Source organism: Pangasianodon hypophthalmus, chromosome 10 (genome assembly GCF_027358585.1).
Source record: "Pangasianodon hypophthalmus isolate fPanHyp1 chromosome 10, fPanHyp1.pri, whole genome shotgun sequence".
Taxonomy (NCBI): Eukaryota; Metazoa; Chordata; class Actinopteri; order Siluriformes; family Pangasiidae; genus Pangasianodon; species Pangasianodon hypophthalmus.
In genome coordinates, this window is record NC_069719.1 from 20,880,027 (window position 1) to 20,903,451 (window position 23,425).

Here is a 23,425-nt window from a genome sequence, read left to right on the forward strand (position 1 = left end):
TATGTAATTTTACCTGGGCTCATGACTTTTAAAACATATTGAGCGTAGCCCACTTCATACATAAGGATTGTGCATTTCACAACATATGATTAAACTTACTGGGCGCTTGAAACTTCTCCCCCTCTCTGCAAAAAGAATCAGGTTTGCATGTCATGTGGTACCGCTCTGCAGAAATGAAGGTATTTTCAAAATGGGGATAGTTTTTAGGTTGTAGATTCTATAGGTTACTAAGAATACTGAGACTTTCCATGTTTTGAAAATACCCCGTGACTTGCAAGACCACTGTGTTTACAGAGAAGAGGAGAACTTTCATGAGTCTTATCATATGTTGTAAAAAGCACAAACTTTACGCATGAAGTGGGTTATGTTCAATATGTTTAAAAAGAGGTAAATTATTTATTATACATTGATCTTATTAAAATAGCGTAGTGGTAGAGGTTAAATTGAAGTTAGTTAAATTACGTTGACACAGAACATGAGGTACTGAATATTTGAGTAAAAGTTTCATAGATTGCTATATATGCTTGTGCCAGAGTGTTGTTATTCAACACAAACAAGGTGCAAATAAGTTGCATGCAAAGGGTTTTTGTGTTAGAGTAGGCTGATAGTAACATCTGGACTGTGGTCCATACTCACAGTACTCACAAGGACATGCTATATGCTAATATGCATGCTAATCATGAAGATGAAACATTTACCTGAGAGGCCTGGGAAATTTTGCGCATCTTCTCATTCTCTCTTTGCTGAAACATGGCCTCTCCCTCTTTGGTCCTCTCAATGTTCCAGCCCATGGCTAGCATACTCTTCAAAGACTCCTTCACTGGGAAGCGGTACACCTCCTTTTCCTGGGATATTGATAACACATACACACAAATCAACGCAAATACTCAGCGCTGCAGCTTCCATGCCAATGCACTTTAACACTCTACCTTCTCTGTGAGTGATTTGTAGGATCTCAGCATGGGGTGTGTTTTTGCTTTCTCGTCGATGCTATCTCCATACTTCCAGCCCAAAACAACCTGAATGGATATGAACCGTTAAGGATGACCAACTAAAGGGCTTCTGGCTACAAACAACCAAACAATATATACAAGGCAAAGTGCTAAAATAATAGAACTTCATTTGAAAAAAAAAGCAAGTTAATTTATGCAAAGAATTTATGCAATTACAAATCTGTCATAAGAGGTGCTGTGAGAGCTCTTCTTTAACATGCACTGGATCTAAAATATCAAAGCTAGTACTAAATATGTTCTAAAAAAATAGATATGATGACACCTGCTTTCCGGGAACATGATGTCAGTGAACATTACTGTGTGATATGAGAGGCTTGGAGCACTGTTGTGTCTATACATTCCAGGACCATTTTCCCTCCCTCTCCACTCTCTGAATTAGCTCTCCTTCGGTGTCCCAGGACCTCATGTTTTACAAATTAAACACTGATTACAGCCTCACACTTGTCACTGAACTTTCATCACTGAAGAAGGTAAATCAAGATGGTGTATTTCATGCCTGATTTCAGAGCAATCGAGGCCCTGTGGATTCAACAGAAGTGGACCATAATCCTACCTTCTCAGCGGACCATTTGTCATGGGAATGTTCAGCGTATTTGTTAGTGATGTATTCCAGCTTCTCTGGGAGGGAGATGCTATGGAAAAAAAATGATTGAACAAAATCTTTACTAATAGATTAATAATACTAATATATTGCTGCTGATATGAACATTGAAACAATGACAGTCTTTTTTGTTGCAAAAGCTAAAGCTGGGAAACAGATGAATGTGGATCACTGGATACATATGTAATTTATGTGTCTTGTTTCCAACAGTGTATTCTCATTAATAATCAAGCATTTATTCAAGTTTATTCAAGCATTTTCCGAGTAGAGAATGAAATCTATCTCAGTTACACACATGTATTTTCCTCATCCAGCACTAAGAGTCCAATAAAACTGATTTAAATTAAATCATCATTATCACTGTTGTCAGTTGCCTTTTAATCACTCACATGCAATAATAACCCATAAACACCCACACCCCTGCCCACACATACACACACACACACACACACACACACTTCCTCTCTCTTACTTACTTTGCTGTGCTGATGGGTCTGGGGTCAAAGTTGCCCTGTGCATCCACAAAGACTGGCTTCTCCAGTGTGGTGCTGAGAGAAGAGTCAACATAGTCTGGAGGCAAAGCTCCAGCTATAGCACTCAGACATGGCATGGCCATCTTAAACAGCTCCTGCTCATACTTCTAAAACACACACACACACACACACACACACACATGTACTCTGAATGTTTTTAATTTTCTTTGTATAAAGAGATACGCAGTCGATCCAGAACATATTGCCGGAACACCGGGCGTGAAGCAGGAATACACCCTGAAAGGGGTTCCAGTCCATCGCACCATGCACACACACATTCACACACTCATTCACACCAAGGGGAATATTTAAAGTAGCCAATCCACCTCCCCTCATGTTTTTGGGAGGTGGGAGGAAACCAGAGAACCCTGAGGAACCCAAATGGACATGGGGAGAACATGCACAAAAACTAAACCTGAATAACCTCAGCTCAGGCTCAAACCTGGGACCCTGGTGAGGCAGCAACACACCACTATGTCACATAGAGACACACTCTTTCAGCTGAAACTGTATGTAAGATGAGCCACCTCTATATCAGGACTTTGTAAAACAAAAAAACTTTACTTGTGAAAGTATGTAGCATGTGACGAGATTTGACTATTCAGCTACAATATATAAACTGTGACTCCTAGGAAATGAGTCAAACATACTGAAATCAGATGAATACTAGAGTCTTACTTTTTGAGAGAGTGAATCAAAGATGCCCCAGAAGATCTTCTTGGTGAGGAGCAATTCCTCCTCAGAAGCCATGCCATAGCTGCCCCAACCAGAAGGCAGGCAGTAATACTTCCAGTTCTGCTCATAATGGTTGGTCAAAAGCTGGGGACAGATCAGAGAACCATTAAGAACAAAGTGCTCTACCAAGATACTGTGATTTTTTGTGCAGCAGGACAATAGACGAAAAATATCCAAATGGGTGCTAGACACTTTGGTTGGATTATTTGGATATTTAGCACCCTAAAAATAATTACTTGTGGTTTAAAAAAATGATTTACTTATTCCACAATTTATCATGATGGCAACTTAGCTACATGCAGTTTAATCATCTCTCAGTATTGCTTTCTCCCTTTTGTCTTTGTTTTAAGGTCACAGTGTAAAGCATCAGTGAAGTACAATGAAAAACATTCTCATTCAGTAACTGATTTTAATTTGAAAGATGATTGAAAGATGCATGCTTTTGTGTTTATGTATGAGCCAAAGAAAGTCAATAGTCAACGACTTAAATTTAAACTATGACATGCCTAGGACATAACAAGATAGGTACAAATGTATGAAAAACAGTAGCATAGCAAAGGAGGCAACACTGTATTACAGTAACTAAAAGCATGCATAAATAATGACCAGTATTTACCTTAAGAGGCATCTTACAGTACTCAGACAGCAAAGGCACGTCAAACACCAAGCGACGCAACAGCTGTTGAAGCATAGAGGGCCTCAAATATCTGAAAAAATGACACAAATAACTCAACATCACTATGTACCATAGACATCAAAAGGTTTCCAGTTTTCTATAGGCTCTCCAACTAGCAAAAAAATAAATTAGTGTTAAAAAAATGTGTAATACACTGTTTTATCCTCTTGCCATGCTCCATGACTGGAACAGATGCTATAATAAACAATACTATAAGCATATCATTAGCCTCATCATTAAATTATGACAGAACTAAAGATCAGTCAAAAAACAGCTGCCTCCAGGGTGTAAAACCCCAAAAGACTTACTTGCATACGGCCAGCAGGCACTCCTCGATAGCGTCTCTCTGGGCTTTAGTGAGTGAGGAGCCCTTGCTCAGCTGGTAGATGGTGTGAAGTGTGGAGTCAATGAGTGTGACGTGGTGTTCTGTACCAGCAAAATGAGGGGCACAGCGGGTCATTAAGGGCAGCATTGCAGAGCCGATATAACGGTTCATGGCCAATGCTGTTTCTGTGGTCCTTAGCGCTTCCTACAGAGGAGTTAAAGAAGACAATATTTCCTAGAGCAAGAATTTTTTTAATTATTATGTATACAAGTATAAGATGTTATGGAGAGGAGGATCAAATTCTGAATAGAGATGAACTGAGATGGTTTGGAGGTTTCCTTGCAAAAATGCTACCAAAACAGGATGGTTCTACATAAGAGAGCCTAGGAAATTTAAAAAGATAGCCACTTTGACATGGATTGCAGATCATTTAATTACAGATCACATTTAATTTTGATGATTTTTAAAAATCATCAAAACACTGAAGAATGTGGAACCTGCAGAATCTGCAGCTATACCTAGTCAGTATCACATTAACGCTAACTGTTTTGGACTAAATGTTTGCATAAGAGATGTGAAAAATATGATAGAGCTGGATGAAAACTTGTCCACTGCAACATCTGAACAGAGATGGACCACTGTCAAGTTGCCAATAAAAGAGAATGTCTACTGTGAGGCTGTAAAGCTGTGAGGCTTAGGCTACTGGCAGGCTCATTTCTCATTTCTCTTTCAATCCCATTTCTACCCTGAGACAGAAAAACCACTAGGCAACTGATGATATTTTTTTTCAAAAACCATAACTTGCAAAATTGCTGAACAGGCAGCTATGGTTTCCAAAGCCTTAAGTTTTTTTTATTTGCTTATTTGTTTTGCATAATTTTGCTTCACAATTGAGTGTCAAATAAATCTCCTTCATATAAATTTAATATCAACCAAAACAATTCAGAAACAAAGTAGTAAACTTTATGTATTATGCAGGTCAAGGTTTTCAATTCATACTGCCCATGACTCCTTCATTCAGTTCACACTGGCGTCATTCATACACTGAAGCTTCACTTTAAGTAGGTCACAAATTGTGTAATTTGGCCATAAGATTATTATGAACGTACAAAACCACTGTATACAATCAAAAAAGCATATTAGCTCAGCCAAACAAGTGTAGTGTCATGAAGCCACTTTCCGTCAGGTTTAAAAGGAGCACAGGAGCAAGAGAACAGTGTACAATCACCTCACATTTAAACACATAGAGAGTGAAAGCAAATATGTGAGACAGGCTATTCTAAACAGAAAAGACAAGTACGGTCTCTCATTCAAATCAGGGATCAGCCCCATTATTAATTAAGGGAATTAAGGGATTCATCCATTTTGTCTTGTATTTGACCTACAGTATGAAACTAATCAAAATACACACCACTGTCTAGCTTCTAACAGAAACAAATAACATGGAGCATCTTTCTGTGTATGATCTCCCCTGCCCAGTGATTACATCAAGGTGGGAAGCAGCTGGTGACCCATATTACATCTGAATGCTGGGGCATGGCAACAGGAAAAAGGCAGATGGATTGGCTCTTTAATTTTCTATATGCATAACAAACTACTTTTCATACAGACAAAGTAAAATCCATAGACATAAATGACCAGCATTCTTTTACAATTCAATTTCACTGGACGAAGCTATGTGCTCACTTGTCTTTACTGGAGGAGAACATAGACAAGCTGCAACAATTAACCACAGAAGTTATACACGTAGAGCAAACTGTTTTATGAAAATTAAATAATTAGTAGGTGGACCAACTACCAGCTATATATGATCAGTCAGATTGAGACTGTTGTAAAGGTGCGTGTGCTCACTGTGTCCAGAGAGGCAGCCGCTCTTAGGTCAGGTAGGAAGCCAACTTCCAGAAGATGAAGGAGGAAGCTTTGGTCTTCTATGCCATAGACCCGGTCCAGAAACAGAACCATGGGTGCCTTGTGGTCCGGGCAGAAACAGGCTGACATGTCGGGCTCAGTCACACTACCATCTGAGACAAAGACAGAGCATTAGAGAACCCCCTTTTTTGATAGTGTTATTTTTATCACCTATTTATCTGTTCTGTCATTTTACTGAGGAGTCATAGAAACCTTTTATTTGGCACTTTTGCCACTGATTCAGCTCATAAGCTAATTATAACACTCCTACCTTTATTGACAACAGACATTCTGAGTGGGATGCTGATGATGCCAACAAGGTCTTCAATGGGCACCAAGGAACGCAAGATGGCACGGATTCTCAGAGCCTCTCCCTTGCCCTTATTGATTAGCTGTGTGAATGAGGGCCAATGATTATATAAAGTAAACTTCAGAAGTACTAGTACCCTTCATAAAAATAAGCAAAAACTAATACATAAAATGTACACAGTTTTGAGGTTAAACATATGGCAGCATTGCAGTTTTATACTAACACAATGCTCTAACACAATAACACAGCATCCCGCATAAAGCAAAAATAACCTAACATACTGTCCATGTGCTTTAGAATGAAAATAAGGGTAACACACATGCATTTCAGGCGCACAGCGTCCCAGCAGATCGATGAGGGCTGAGTAGAAGGACATGATAGCATTGCCCATGTGAACCACCTCTTCCTCCTCATCATCCTCTGTAGACCTAAGAGAATGAGAAAGATAATAAGACTTGTGGACTAGGGATAGCAGACTACATTATTTGGATTGAACAAATCATGTGTTCTGAAAAAGATATGAATACAGATGCAAACAATATGTGAAATACAGAAAAAAACAAAAAAGTCATGTGAGCACGAGGCTTTTGTTTTAATGTGGAGCTTTAAAGGACAGCTTGCCGAAGTTCAGGGGGAGGGTTGCCAAGTTTCAGCAATATTCCCATCCAAACTACAACTCAAAAATCACAAACAGGTTTCAAACTAGCGCAAAATGTTCAACCACAGGAAAAGGAAGGCACATTTTTCTTCTTTTTCTCAGTCTTTTCATGGGAAACAAATTAATAGTGGTGTGCATTTCTGATTAGCAGTATCTGCAACATGCAGACATTATATGCAAACCTGGCAACTCTGCTCATGGGACAAAGACCAAGCTCATTAACATGATACTAATTTTACCATTTTCTGTACAAACAAAATAATTTCTTTCATATTTCTTTTCATATATCTTTCATTCCATACAGCTCACGCAGACCACATGTGGTGCACAGGATCTCTGCTGGGTCTGGGTCATTTAATTAATTTTAAAATATTAACTTGCCCATCTTTTCAGTCATTCTTAAATGATCGTTCTCCACTGTTATTAAAAGAAATCATTCTCTGAAATTTCATACAGACATTATAATGAAATGCTGATTAAAGGATGCCAGTTTGACACTGCGAGGATGTCCGAGTTTCATAGTAGATTCTATTGCTGTCAACTGTTAATAACAGTTTCTCGATTTATGAAGCACAATGTTGTTTTGAAACACAGTAAACTTGCTCATTCGGTCACATTACCAATGGTGTCTGGCTCAGAAGTTGAATGAAGTTATGTCCTGCAAATTGCTACAGTTACAGCTACAATACAGATATAGATAACAGCTACAATACAGATATAGATAACAGCTACAATACAGATACAGATAACAGCTACAATACAGATAAGGTAATGGCATTGCATTACACCCCTAATGCGGACCACATATTGCTAGATTGTACAGAAAATATGTTTTTTAGACAAAAACCAGGTTTATTTCAAAACCAATACAGGCAAAAAAATATTTGGTTGCTGAGGCTAAGGGGGCTATGCTTAGCCGTATACATGGCAATTCTAGGCTACAGTAATATTCATTTCAATTAAAAACTCCCATGATGACAGTAATACAATGGTGTGGGTTGTGTGTGTTTATCTTACGCATCAGACATTAGGCCCTGGGTGGTACTGGACAGGTCGAGCGCTGGTGTTTCTGATATTTTAATGGCTTCCTTCATGGCGGCTAGCAGTCCATTACCGCCCTCTCCACGCAGCGCAGGGCCAAAGCACTCAGGCCGACGAATCAGCAACTTCACCACAACACTGGAGTTCTCTTCTACACTCTCGCCTATAGAACAGCAAAGAGAATTACAATCACTGCTCCACTGGTCTGTGTATATGTTTCTATGAGAATTAAATCTGATGTATTCCGAAAACAAAAGATCAATAATCATGAATCGATATCATCAGTCATAAATTATACATTCAACCAAATGTACAATGTCAACAATGACTTAACAGTTGTGTTAAATAAATGTTCCTTATCTACTCTAATAATTAATGAAGCCATGAAGTGTACCTTTGTCATGTTAAATTAAATACTCTTGTTAGTTTGTTTGTGTTTGTTTTACCATTCACAAAGACAGCAAAGCGGAGAAAAGAGAGGTAGCGCTCTCCCTCAATTGGGTTCCAGCCTATATCTGGATAGCCTTTGGCAAGGAGCATGGGACAACTCTGCAGTCCACAGCCAGCCAGATACGTTACCACCTACACACACACACACACACACAAATTATGGTTCCTTACACTTGCACTGTAAGAATGATAAATGTCTTCCTGGAAATATATTCATTTTTGAATTCATCTTTGAATCATTTTTAAATTTCCATCAAGTGGTGCCTATCTCTCTCTCTCTCTCTCTCTCTCTCTCTCTCTCTCACACACACACACACACCACACACACAAACACACACACACCACACACACAAACACTCACGCACACGCACCTTGTCGAGGTCAGGCTCCTCAAGAGCAAGTGCAAGGCTGTTGTTGTCCATTACAGAGGAAGCAGCTACATCTAAAGGAGTGGAACCTCTCATTGAAGGAGAAGCTATGGGGATACACACACAAACATGCTTATGTTTTATCAAAAGTATTTAATTAATGTGTGACACCGATGTAACAACTCATAACATCCAGTAGACGGCAGTGTTTCTACTGCTTGTTATAGGAACAGTAATATCATGCTTTCCTCATCATTAATTCTGCGCCTTGTTTTTCGGAGTATTACTTGGTATTGGCTCTCGCCTGAGTCCCAAGTTTACTGATAACGGATCACCCTAATAAAACCCACACTGAGTTTACACACTCACTTACTGTCTCTGATCACCTCATGTTACATAGATTTAATACACATTTTATGAATAACAGCTGCACCATTAAGCTGAATACATGTAAAAGTACCAGTGATTATATAACTTCTACATATAACTTCTAAAAATATGGATGATGAGTTACAAGTTGAACTCTGAACTTTATTAAGCTTTATGAAAACTGAGGTATATTTATATTACATTTATGTGTAGACTGGTCAATCTTTGACTGCCTTGATAAATGTGAATCAATCACACATTATAATAACTCTGGTAGGCACAAAACATTTCAGATACCGCAGTACTGATGTGTATGGAGCCTTGTGTTCAGGAACTCACCCAAGCCCACACTGCTGTTCTCTAGCAGGTAACTCAAATGATCAAACATGGCTTTCTGGTTCTGTCGGCTGATTCGACAGAAATAGCACAGGAAGCGGCAGCAACTAGCCACCATTTTGGGAAAAGCAATTTCCTGTGAAAGAAGGTGGGTAAGTAAATTAAACCTGCCAGTTAAGAACGTACCAGGTAATCAAAACATGCTCAACACTTAAACAAAACAATAACAACACCTGTTATTCAATCATTGACTGAATTGAATGCATAGAACTCAAATTTGATTTGATTTCCTCAAATCACAGTAGGCTTTTGAAGTGTTTGCTGTTATTATATCATGTGTTAAGTTACAAAAAAATCAGATAGTTTATCCTCAGAGAACAATTGCTACATCTCCCCTGTACTGGCTCATTCTTAGCTGTTCATTCATAAAGTAAGCACTGATTCTCTAAGTGCATATTAATAATAATATTAACAATAATAAAAAAGACTGAAATTGGATGTAGGGGTCTCATTATTTGCATGCATGACTGAATCTGTTGTATGCGGGTACACGTCTGTGTGTGCCACTTGTTTTGATCTCCAGCACTGTAGTAAAAAAGTACATTATTTTTAACCTCCATATAAGTAAAAGAGGACTCAAGAGTCCACAGACTTATTAAATCACAAGCCAACTTTAATTAATCTTAAAAGTCCTAATGAGCTAGACCTTTTTCCGATAAATAATAAGATACACGATATATGAAGATACTTTCCATCTGCTGTGGCAAATGTCCAGGCCTCATTAATCCACATAAAGGCAAATAGTCTCACCACACTACGTCCCACAGGAACCAATCAGCATTTAAATTAAGGCCAGATACAAGGCCACATAATGTCTATAGTGAAACTTATGCACATTTAACATGTCTGTGCTTGGGTGTCATCAGATCACATAAATGCTTCTACCAGTGGCACATTCTCATTTTATTCAGGAATTAATGACAATTTCCAATAATGAGAAATTATAATATAATATAATATAATATAATATAATATAACCAATGTAATATAATTTGTGTGTGGTGGTATCTGCACTGAAAAAGAGTTGACTATTAGAAGAGACAGTAATGCATTAAGGTACATTACTTTGTTAGTTAAGATAAAAGTATTGACGTCAGTAGTAACACATGATAAGCAATGTTAACAAAATAATCAATGCTTACAGTTATAATGCTAATGCTAATGCTAATAAATGCTAATAATAATATTCACCTATATTAATAAACAATAAAAAATGCCTGTTTTTTTGTTTTGAGAAAAATTACAAAGTAAACTAATAGTTTAGTGATTAATTGTCAAATAGTATTTAACTGGCAAAATTCATTACTGAAACTGAATAATGGGTGCCTCTACACTCATTGACCTGATTATTTAACATTTAGTAATATGCTCACTCACTCTCTCACTTTCAGTACCTGTTTCATCAAAGACTGTGTTGCGCTGGATCCAGAGAAAACTGGGAATACACCCTGGATAGGATGCCTGTCCATCACAGGGCACCATGCACACCACGCAAATTCATACACTCATTCACGCCTAGGGGAAATTTATCTTAGCCAATCCACATACTGCAATGTTTCAGTGAGGAAACCCAGACAAACCCAGTGGAACAGAAACTCCACATAGACAGCAACCCAAGCTCAGAATCAAACCTGGGACCCTAAAATTGTGAGGTGGAAACATATCCCTCTGGACCCCTGTGCCACCACAGTAACAAGCTGTAATTTAATTTATGCTAATTAATGTGGGCTGTTAGTCCTGATCTGAATAAACATTAATTAAAGCAGATTTATTTAACGTTTAAACAACCTTCAATTAATGCATGCGTTACTTTGGCTACTTTGTCAACATTCCTTACGATTTACCATCAGCCGATATTACCATAGCAATAAATATAGAAATAAAATACATTTATGACAGTTCCACTGAAAATGATTAAAATAACAAGCTAGTAATATGATGGACATTATATCTTATTTTACGAAACCTGGAAAAAAATGCTTTCTCAATGTTTCTCACCACAGGTGGCCAATAAAATATGATTGTCCAAAGTAAGGGAAGTATTGGGTTGACATTGACCTTTTATAAACATTATAATGCAACCGCTGCAAAGAAAATGTTATTTGACAAGTATACAATCAGTTGCACTGCATGCATCTGCACTGCAGTTGCACACACACACACACGTACATGCACGCAATGTCCCAGAACAGCTGTGTAGTACCTGAGACTTGCCTCCCCCCAGTACATTCACCATAACCTCCATGACGGTCTCATGCATTCCCAGTACTCTCATCAGGTTCGGGTGCTGGTAGAACACCTTATTGTTCATTATGTCACTAAAACACAAACAAGACAAAAGAAGACATTAGGCTAATAGAATGGAACTGATCTCACACTATCCTTTGAGTTTATTGCATCCTATAATTACTATAATTGCATTATCTATGAAATGCTTCCCATTTTCCTCTTATTTACCTGATTAGAATGCCTATTCAGTGTCATAAATCATGTCAGACTTGAAAATGAATGCACATGTAATGCATCTGCCTCCAAGCTAAACCATCTATCATAGTTGCTGTTCTCCTATTCACATATGCACCAGTGTCCTATGAATAATGAATAAAATGTGTGTGGGATATAAACAGAAAAGAGATATGGAGCAAGGTAAAAGGTAGCAAAGGAGCAACCTGATAGCAGCAGCTAACATAAGTGTACAATTCAGATTGCTTGTACCCGGAAACTCACAATTCTCCCCAAGAAATTCTCCCCACTGCTGTTACTCAACAGACCATGCAGCACTACAGGACAAATCTTTACTTATTCTCTATATGATAACTGCTTAACTGCCACTATATATGCTTAACTGATTTTTTTTTTGACAATTAATAGTTATATACCTAATTGCAATTAACATTTTTTTAATGCTCAGATAATTGTGACTGTGGCAGACTGTCTGCTTTTTTAGATTCATATACATGCGAGATAAATTCATATACATGTGCCTTCATCCAAAAATGCAAATGTCAGCAAGAATGTCTAAAAGCCTCTCATTACCCATCTTATTCACCATTAGCAATATTATTATTTCTGAATATGCTACATAACTAAAACGAGTCATTAGTATTATCATACCTGAGGCCATCGATCATGAGCTGCTCTTCCTCTTTGCCCATACGGACACTGAGCAGTGAGCGGATCTGACCCAGTGAGGCCAGCAGGTGGATGGTATCGTGCACAGATGCAGCACTGATGGTGTAGCTTTTGCGCATAGCACGCAGCAGCTCGCCAATGCTGTCATATTGCCGCCGTAGTAGGCTGAACATGGCACGCACCAGCTCTGGGTCTTGGATGTGGCTCTCCTGAGCCCAGCTTACCATGGTCTGAGAAATCAACTCCTTCAGGCTGGCTGTAGTGACAAGCACATTGAGTAAAATTAACCTATTATTGTTACATTTACTAATTGCAAGACAATTATCAAATATAATTTGAAATAAACAAATATGTCAAACTACCATATCTGTTATTAGATGTATAAACAATATTTTTTGAAATAGATCCACAAAAACCCTTCACATGTTTGTGCACAGGTGTGAGTGTAAATTAAAAATAGAGGTCATGTGACAGGGGTCATACAAAACACCTTTTTCTTACGCAAAGGCCAGTAAATTGTAACAGTAAACTGTAAAGGCACACTGAGTCAGTTTTGTATACTGTCAATGGGATTCCTTGAAAATACCTTCATTTAATTAATCTTTTGGCTCTAACAAGACTTTAAATTATAATGTTGTTTGTTAACATGAACTATTTGCAACATATATATTTGTGTTAATACTGTAAAATAAAAAACAATGTCTTCCTGCAGGAGAAAATGCAGCCCTAATTATTTCTGGAGTGCAAATAAATCATGGTGGATCTGGAACCTATCCCAGACACACTGGGCATGAGGCAGGAATACATCCTGAATAGGACACAGGGCAGAATTGTATATTTTCTCTAAAATGTGCTTGGCCTACAGAGGAAAAACAATGAAAAGCAATAAAAAGTGTCTATTAAAGAACATCCTGCCATATTCCTGACCAATCAAAGTACACCCAAGAGTGCAAACAATTTGTTGCACTTTGAAATCATTGCAATATGAAACCAGTCAAACCAAATATATGGACTTTAGATTAGATTTCTAGACTAGATTCAACTTTATTGTCATTGTGCAGAGTACGAATACAGAGTCAACGAAATGCAGTTTAGCATCTAACCAGAAGTGCAAATAGCAATGTATATATATATATATATATATATATATATATATATATATATACATATATATATATATATGTATATATGTGTGTGTGTGTGTGTGTGTGCAAGGTATGAGGGGGAGAAAGTAGAGACCAACTAGGTGAAAATGACAAGGTGTACAGGTGTATATAAAGGGCACTGCACAGAGATATGAGGTATATATGTCTGGTATAGAAAGCAGAGACCAGCTCAGTGCAAATATAGAAGGTGCATGTAGTAATTAGTCAGTTAGCAAACAAACTAGGTATGATTACAGCCTAAATCTTTCTAAATGTCTAGTAATCAATAATTAGCTTTCAGCATAATCTTTACATGTAATTATAACCATTAATACACTCTCCCTAACATACAAAACATGCAAAACGATGTGATATTGTAAAAACTGTACTAGCAATAGATATGGTTAGAGAGTGTCTATTATGTTCTCTATGAAACTTTTTGCACTTAATCCTTCAATTGTTTGAGAATCTCCTTGTTGAGGGCCTTAAAAGCACTTAACAAATTATCTTAAGCTCCTCTTCATATATCTGAGAGGAGAAGAGGTGATGTGCGCTGTTTAATTATGCCTTGCCTTATTGTTAGCCCATAAGATTAGCTGCTGAACCACTCACCATTCTGTAGGACTCAATGTCACATCTGCCTGCATGATGTAAATATATTCATGAATAAAACCAAACACTTGATTTACAAGTCTGAAGATGAATGTGTTTAATTAAGATTCTAAACACTCTGACCAACCCTGACCTTAGGGGCTAATGAATAAGCAATAAGACCTCCAACCAAGTGATTTCCAGTTGTAGTTAGAAAATAATGATAGTAAGAAACACGGGTAATACATAGTTGGTTGAGCTGTCAACAGTCTGACAGGAGTGGAACACAATGTGGATTGTTGTAGTCCTTCCACCACAAGGTTCAAAGTGTTGTGCATCTGGCCTCCATCAGCAACAAGGAGTTTCTGCCTCACTCACTGGATATTTTGTGCTTTTTTCACACCATTCTCTAGTGAATGTTATGTGTGAAAATCTCAGGGGATCACCAGTTTCTGGCAACAACAACCATACCATGGTCAAAGTCACTGTCATCACAGGTTTCCCCATTCTGATGATTGATGTAAACATTAACTGAAGCTATTGCCCTGTAATCAGCATGATTTTATGTACTGTGCTGCTGCTACATGACTGGCTGATGGGATAATTGCATGAATGAGCAGGTGTACAAGTGTCAGTAATAAAGTGGTCTGTGAGTGTATTATGTGTGTGGGTGGGTGAAACGTGTGTGGTTGGTTTTGGTTGTGGGTGGCTGTTGTCTATTAGGGCTTCATTAATCCAACACCAGTTAAAACTAGGCTGACTGCAGGCTGCTCCAGAGTGACATTTATGGGAAGCAATTATTTTATACAGTGAGAAATAATTTAGTAATTTCTGTAGAGTTGCTGACAAACTGATACTCACTGACCCGCAGTGAATCTAATAAATCAAACTAAATCTAAATCTAAAAGGCTAATGCAATGATCCTACAACAAAGAAAGAGTCAAAGATTTATTTGGATAGTCAGTTCTTTATATGAAATCCTTCATATAAAGACATATGTACAGGTATAATCAATAATTTGCTCCAGGTAGCTTCTAATAAGCTGCTTTCCAATCTTGCAGGGGCTCTAAAAAGCCTCTGATATTCACTGATGGGATAGATGATCCCATCATTGTTTCATTGCCGCTATTATACAGCAACAGTTTTTTTAATGGTTAATGAGCTTTTTATGAGGCAAACAATTAGTGGCAGGCATTATGCAGGAAGACCTGAGGGATACCAGGTGGTAGAAGAATGCTGAGCTGAGGATACCACAGGACAATAAAACTAAGCTGAACATCAGTGGGCAGGGAAATGAGTTTGGATGCATGCATGTTAAGAAGGTATACTGCATCTCCATTAAATTAGCAAGGCTAGAAAAACAGAATCCAAACCACAAAAGAGAGTTAAGCAACCACATCAACATGATGATGAATCACCTAAAAATGCTACCAAAACAAACTATACCAAGACCTAGAAATTATGCTCAAAGACAGTCAAACACATACCTACCAGTCAGGAAGGCTTCACTCTAATGTAGTATTACTTGATTCTTCTCTTTTCTTTAGATAAGATATGCAGTCCTTGAGGTTCATTTAGTCCATTTAGCAGTGCAGGACCATTTAGTGATTCAACTCATTAGTTAATAACCATGTTTAGAAGGTATGCTAAAGTAAGGCAATCACCAAGCTTATGTAGATCCTGGCTGTCCATGACAATTGATTTTTGTGCTACAGACATGGGTATAACAGTAACATTTATCATATGAAGACTCTGTCTTTTCTAATCCCAGGCAACTACAGAAATACCCAAGAAACACAGAAATGTCCAAGAACCTGCTGACCCATGAGTCGATGCAATCAATCATGCCAGAGATCAAATCCCAGAGAACAGGAACATTATTACCCAAAAGAAAACCCTCATTCCTGGCAACATACAGCCAGACACAGGCCTTGTGCACTAGTGAGGTATTGCACCACCCATGAAAACTGGCATTAAAGGTCTAGAGGTCATTGGATTTTGATATCTCTGCACTGCAGGCTAATGTTAACTTCACCTACTTTGAATTTTTTTTTTCCAGACCATCGCCATCTGGAACATCTTTGCATAATTTGGCTTAGTGTTGGCTTTTAAAGTTAGATTCTGAATAAGCAAAGCAGCTAAATAAATTAATAACTAATTTTCAACCAGGGATGCATCGATACCAGTATCGAGTATGAGTCTGATACCGTGCTTATTTACTCATACTCATTAAAAAACCTCTCAGATACAAACAGTCAATACCAGGTGATACTCTCTGACACAGGCCTAGTGTACTCTAGAGTACTAATGAACAGACAACACAAAATGACCGCAGTCTGGATATCAACAATATAGATTTTCCAATTAATGATGGCAATCAAAGCAAAGCAGACTGCAAACTGTACTCTGCAAAAAGAAGAGCTACTATAGCTTCTTCCTACAATACAAATATACTGATAAAATATCTTAAAACGCAGCATGAGGTGTTCATTGCTAGCAGCGCACAGCAGAAACCAGCACTGGAGCAAACACTTGTTAGAAGAGAGAAAAATGTCTAAAGACAATGCTAGGGTGAGAGAAAATTATCAACTACTATCAGTGGTCATTGACAACATGGGATTTCATTGCACAACTGTACAGAAACATTTTTCCAAAGGGAAACAAAACCAGATCTCCACTGAAACTCTGCTCAATCCAAGGTAACTAGTGTAGCTAGCTAATGTACTTCATTTAAAAGCAACTAGCTAATGTTGTAAAGAACGAGCGCAAGTGAGTGGACATGCATGTATGAGCATTTCATGGCCACTATTTAAACTCTGGAAACGTAAACAGAACTAAATAAAATGTTCCATGATGTCCCTGATTAATTAATATTTAGGCAGTGACTTATTTTGTTATTACTATCCATGTCAGTGTCAGTGAGTAACAGAAAACATGTAGTTGTATTCATACTCAGTCTGAAAAAAATGATATCAATGATCCATAGTTTCCATAGTATAGATATCCATATCCATAGTTTCAAGTAAAGTACAGAACAAGGAGAGGTATTTTTCACTGAGTTATTGAACAGTCTGATTGGTCATTGAAACAAGCTTGTCCTTCTTTTTATTTCAAAGTAAACTGCTGCTTCTACCACATTGCACCTGCAAGATTAAACAATATTATTTATCCTGCTGTATCTGACATTGCTCAAATGAAAAAGGAATGTATGCTATTCATCTGCTTTATTATACTGCACAGAGATTTTCCAAAATCAATTTATGATTTTCAGAAATGCAAATCTTCAGAAAACTCTCAGGCCTGATTTTCACTTCAGCTTTTATTGTGCTCTGCCCTAAACTTGCAATGAATTCCAGGCAGTGGGTTCCAATAAATAATTGTAAATATTAGTAGTGAGTTATTTCACGAGACATCTAAGAGCTCATTTAGGATTACAATAGATATAAAAAGTCTACACACCCCTGTTAAAATGGTGGGTTTTTGTGAAGTAAAAGAATGACACTAAGATAAATCATGTCAGATCTTTCTCACCTGTAATGTGCAATTGCAAACTATACAAATAAAGCGAAAAACAATCAGAAACTCTTAGGGGAAAAAAAGAAAAATAAAAACTGTTCAATAACCTATTTGCATAATTGTGCACACCCCTAAACTAATATTTTGTTGAAACACCTTCTGATTATATTACACCCCTCAGTCTTTTTGGGTAAGAGTCTATCAGCATGGCACATCTTGACTTGGCAATATCTTCCCACTCATGCAAAAACATTCTAGATCCATCAAATTATACAGGCATCTCCTGTGCACAGCCTGCTTCAGGTCACCCTATAGATTTTTAGTTGGATTCAGGTCTGGGCTCTGGCTAAGGCATTCAAAAGGCACTGATCTTCTTTTGGTTAAGACATTCCATTGCTGCTTTGGTCACTGTCATACTGAAAGGTGAAATTCCTTTTCATCTTCAGCTTACTAGCAGACACCTGAATGTTTTGCACTAAAATTGGCTGGTATTTGTAGCTATTCATGATTCCCTTCACTATGATAAAACCTGCAGTTCTGGCTGAAGAAAAGCAGCACTAAAGCATAATGCTGCCACCATCATTTTTAACCATGGGTATGGTGTTGCTTTTTTTGCACCAAACATACCTTTTGGAATTACAGAATTATTATACCTTTTGGAATTGGTCTCATCAGACCATAACACATTTTGCCACATGGTTTGGGGTGATTTAGTTAGCTTGGATGTTTTTGTTCGTTCTGAACACAGCAACATCTCCATTTATAAAAGGGTGTGCATACTTTTTGCAACAAGGTTATTGTAACTTTTTTATTTGTCCTATTCTCCCTAAAATGTTTCTGATTGTTTTTCACTTAATTTTTAAATGTTGTAATTTCACACTGAGGGTGGGAAAAGTTCTGACATGATTTATCTTGGTTCAATCTTTATTTACATCCACTGTAAATATGCATGTTTTGTTTTTATATAAATACCCCAGGTTTCACTTTTTGCTGCAGTGGGCATCATTAAGGAGCCTGTAGCTGAACAGTTCTGTGTTTTTGTTGCAAATGATTCTTACACGGGATGGCTTGCTCAAATGATTCTTACTCGGGATGGCATTTTGTTGCAAATGATTCTTACACGGGATGGCTTGCTCTTTCTCTGTTGGCTTCTCTGCTGCTTTGTGTGGCTGCCCCTTGATCTTGTTAACTAGAGCCACTAGGCGGCCTTTAATGGATGTGTCCTGATCCTCTTCCTCCTCTTCGATTGGAATACCTGAAAACAGACATATAATATTCTTTTAGTAACACCAATGGTATTCAAAAAGAATTTGTTTAGAGGCAGCAAACAGAGACAATTCTCATCAGTGACACAATTGTCCAGAATCCTCTATGAGGAAGAAAAGACAAATATAAGTAACAGACATGGATTAAAATGGAATTTGAAACACTCTGACAGTGATTATTAATCTATTAATAATCAGACTGTTAGCTCAATCAAAAAAAAAAAACTTTCCTGTATACACCTCAACATGAATAGAGTAAACCAACTGAGGGCAGAGTAGTAATCTTCAATAATTGATTAATTAGAACAGTATTAGCCAGGGTTGATGTTACAGATCGGAATTTGTTTAAAATAATTGTGAGGTTGGTTGGGCAGTAGGATGAGCATCAAAATGAATTTCATTCATTCATATAAGATACAAATTAACTGACCTCTGTAAGGTTGGCATAGCATTTGACTTTTGTTTGGCATTCAGAGATTTATTTCTTGTGCAGTTATTTATATACAATTGCTTTCAATTGTAAAATATCTGTACAGGAATTATAACGATGAATCATGTATGCATTTCAGGTTGTTTTCAACCTGAGGAACTTGAGGGCTATTGCTCTTGAATTTCAGGCAAATGTGAAATGCTGAGTAAAATGCTTTACAGCACAAGCACTGAGATTAAAAAGCTGAAAATGCTGACCAGACTCACACTGGTAACATTGACACTTTGCTCTCTGCACTAGCGTAACTTTGGCTTATATATAACTTGCATATAAAGGGTCTTGGCCAGTTTACAAAAAATACCAATATTTTACCTACTTAATATGTTGCTCTTACCGCAGTGTAGACGAAGTTCACTGTGGAAGTCATAGAGTTCCTCCTGAATGTCCTCAGGGCATGGACAGTCTTCACCCATACTGAAATTTAACAGCATGTTGATCTGAAAGAAAAACAAATATTGCACAGCCCAGAGACATATTTGTGCTATAGAACTGTCTAAATAGAACAGCAGAGACAATAACCAATAGAAACCAAAGTTTTAAAAAGTCAACATAATTGTGATGGTTTTTGGTACTTAAAATTATACTCTTTGGCTAAAAATATGAAGTCAACAAACAGTCTATCAAGTAATATAAAAGATTAACTTCCAAAGACAAATTCCAAACAGGAAGATTTGAAAATCAGTAAATCAGGAAGATTTACTATTTTTCTGAATCTGAGAGATTCAAGTCTAGCTCAGTTAAAGTGTACAGTGATTAGTACAGCACCAGCCTTGAAGTGCTACATTGCAATGGGATGGAGTTGATTATGGTCAACAATCAAAACAAAATCAAGAATCCAAATGGCAAATCTAAATTCATAGTCAAGGAACACAGGCCAAGTTAGGTACACAGGATATCAGATGAAAACCAGTACAAAGGGAACTCTAAGGCAGGACAACCAGAAAAGCAAGGCAGGGTCACACATAGATACAATCAGAAGAATTATGGCTTAGAAATTACTCGAAAGTCTAGCAAATGGCAAGGATTTGCACTTAGTGTTAAGTTCATAAGTCTTTTATATGGTGAAATAAGTGAAACCACTGAAGAAAAGTTCAAAATCATCTTGAGCCAGAGACAGCCACTGGATTTTGTTTCCCAGTAACCAGGATGTCCAGAGATCAGCAAGGTGTGGACCCATTGTAGGACATTTTCCCTCATGTTCTGCGGCACATACCTTTTTAGATCAAGGGCACTCTGGTGGGGTTGGAACTTCTTGTTGGGCTCTGTAGATGTCTTCAATGATTTCTGAGTAGACTGGTGCTGCAGTACATGACTCAAGTGTAATGGTTTTGGAGGTACTCAGTGTTTGTGGGCTCTAATGAATACATATTAGGCCATCAGCGTTGGTGTTCTTTAATCCCACTCTATATGTCAAGGTGAAGTGAAATGGTAAAGAAAAATGCCCATCTGGCCTGGTGAGGGGGTGGAATCTATTTGTTGACTTGACATATTCCAAAGTGCAATTTGAGCTCCAACTAGCTAGTGTCACTGTTCTTCCAGGGCAGCTTTCATGGCAACCAAGTCCCGATTCCCCACATCGTAACTTCTATTAGCCGGTGATAGCTTCCTAGAAAAGAAGGCCCATGGGTGTATTTTGTCAGGGTTACCAATGCATTGACTTGACAGCTCCTATCCCATTTTCAGATGAATCAACCTCCACCACAAAATGAGAGTGGTGGTAAAGTTGGTTTTGAGGAATTGGAAAAAAAGGTGGGTCTCCTCAGACGACTTAAGGATCTTCAGTTTTCCCTTTGGAAGTGATGTTAGGGTCCAGCTGAACCCCTTTCCAGGATACCACTAGATCGTACGTTGTTAGCCAGGGTGAGCCCAATACTACTGAATTCTGAGGTGATCTGATGATCAGAAATGATAGAGTTTCTGTGTGCACGGCACCAGTATTTGGAGATGTGTACTAGGCTTGAATGAGGTTACTAGTGTGGATGTCTAGCTGGATAAATTTGTGAAGGGTAACCGATTCGCCATGACATGCATGACATGGAGTTTAGTGAAAAACAGCTTTTAATACTGGTTTATTCCATCCACTTTCCACTTCAAGGATTCTGAATAATTTCATGAGTTCACCATGAGACTGAGTGCCATAACATGAGAGAGGAGGGTGGATGTGCCTTGGAAGGCCTACTACTTGAGAGGGGCAGATAGAAGGCATGAATTCAAATATGGCAGTACACTTATGCCTCTGACCATCAGTGGTGACAGGACTGCCTGCATGTTTCTCAAAAACTATGACAAAGGCCAATGGATAAGACTTGAAGAAGAATAAGAATTGAAATATCTGTTCTTGGAAGGCAAACCTGAAAAAGTATCTGTGCTCTGAAGCATTGGGAACCTGAAAACATGCACTGATCCAGTGGTGTGAACCAGTCTGGTCACTGCATAGTATGAATAACATCTGATAGCTTTAACATATGGAATGAGAGGGCTTTTAGGACCTAATTTATCCCACGCAAGCGACAAACTTAATTGGGTCTGAAATTGTTGAGGTCCTTAGCCCCAACAAGGTTGCAGGGCCAGTGGTGGAACTGAAGTCTATACACCTGTGACACTGTCCTCAGGACCCTCTGATCTGATGTATTCACTGCCCAATAAGCAAGGTTTTCAGCAATTGAAACCTGTTGACAGCCCCAGTCAGGGAGCATGACCCACCATGAATTGCATGCTCAGTTGGGTTAAGGAAAGAAAACCTTCCACTCTTTTCCCTAGATAAAGCCCTTTGTTGTGTTGGCAGTGTGTTTTGGGTCATTGTCTTGCTGCAAGATGAAATTCCTCCCAATTAGATTTGATGCATTTCTCTGTAAATTGGCAGACAGAATGTTTCTGTAGACTTCTCAATTCATTCTGCTGCTACCATCATGGGTTACATCATTAATAAAGATCAGTGACCCCATTCCAGAAGCAGCCATGCAAGCCCAAGCCATAACATTACCTCCACCATGCTTGACCAATGAGCTCGTATGTTTTGGATCATGAGCAGATCCTTTGTTTCTCAACACTTTGGCCTTTCCATTACTTAGCAAGAGGTTAATCTTGGTTCCAGAACTCCTGTGGCTCATCTCTGTTTCTTTGCAAATTCCACTCTGGCCTTCCAATTGTTACTTCTAAAAAGTGGCTTGTATCTTGCCTCTATATTTCTGCTCTCAAGTCTTCTTCATTTGGTGGATGGTGATACCTTCACCCCTGTTTTTCTTCATAGTTCTCACAATGTTTATCATCAAAAGATGTTGTTTTCATTGGCCGACCTGTACGACACCTGGTTGTTAGTACACCAGTGGTTTCTTTTTTTTTTCAAGACAATCCAAATTGCTGTATTGGTTATGCTCAATTATGCTAGATTTTCCCTCTTTTCTCAGCTTCAAAATGGCTTGCTTTCTCCCATAGATAGCTCAAATGGTTCAAACCAAGAGCAGACATTCTGCTGCTACCGTCATGAGTTATATCATCAATAAGGATAAGTGAGCCCATTCCAAAAGCAGCCATGCAATCCCAAAATGGCTTGATTTTCTCCCATAGACAGCTCTCTGGTCTTCATGTTGGTTTATGCTTTTTAAATCAAATGCAGTCTTCAAAGGTGAAACCCAGGGCTCAACCCAAGAGTAGATATTCAGAGCTATTAATTTCGTAAATGATCAATCTAATATGGAACACCTGGGCAACAAAAAACATCTGTCAGGCACGTGTTCCAATATTTTTGATCACTTGAAAATTGGATGGGTTCAAACAAAAGTGGCCATGTTCTGAGTTGTTTAACACTCTACTTGTAAATATCAGAAAATTACAGCTGAAATTCTGATCTATCAACTCATATTCATCTTTTGATCTGAAACCCAAATGTTTAGTGTTTAACAA

The 23,425-nt window shown here is 38.1% G+C and overlaps 1 protein-coding gene across 15 annotated transcripts in view; it reads right to left on the bottom strand.

Annotated features, from left to right (window-relative positions):
- Window positions 1–23,425, bottom strand: part of LOC113530100 (ryanodine receptor 3) — a 159,827-nt gene that overhangs the window by 43,698 nt on the left and 92,704 nt on the right. For all 15 annotated transcript variants that reach the window (XM_026919849.3, XM_026919835.3, XM_026919847.3 and 12 more), the window contains 18 exons: window positions 19,857–19,959; window positions 18,888–19,022; window positions 12,498–12,771; window positions 11,587–11,701; window positions 9,327–9,459; window positions 8,622–8,725; window positions 8,247–8,382; window positions 7,777–7,963; window positions 6,421–6,529; window positions 6,063–6,183; window positions 5,735–5,904; window positions 3,867–4,087; window positions 3,499–3,589; window positions 2,826–2,966; window positions 2,091–2,254; window positions 1,567–1,645; window positions 930–1,019; window positions 699–845 (listed from right to left, as the gene is read on the bottom strand). In XM_026919849.3, the coding sequence (XP_026775650.3) occupies window positions 699–845; window positions 930–1,019; window positions 1,567–1,645; window positions 2,091–2,254; window positions 2,826–2,966; window positions 3,499–3,589; window positions 3,867–4,087; window positions 5,735–5,904; window positions 6,063–6,183; window positions 6,421–6,529; window positions 7,777–7,963; window positions 8,247–8,382; window positions 8,622–8,725; window positions 9,327–9,459; window positions 11,587–11,701; window positions 12,498–12,771; window positions 18,888–19,022; window positions 19,857–19,959 (2,520 nt within the window). The remainder of the gene's footprint in view (window positions 1–698; window positions 846–929; window positions 1,020–1,566; window positions 1,646–2,090; window positions 2,255–2,825; window positions 2,967–3,498; window positions 3,590–3,866; window positions 4,088–5,734; window positions 5,905–6,062; window positions 6,184–6,420; window positions 6,530–7,776; window positions 7,964–8,246; window positions 8,383–8,621; window positions 8,726–9,326; window positions 9,460–11,586; window positions 11,702–12,497; window positions 12,772–18,887; window positions 19,023–19,856; window positions 19,960–23,425) is intronic.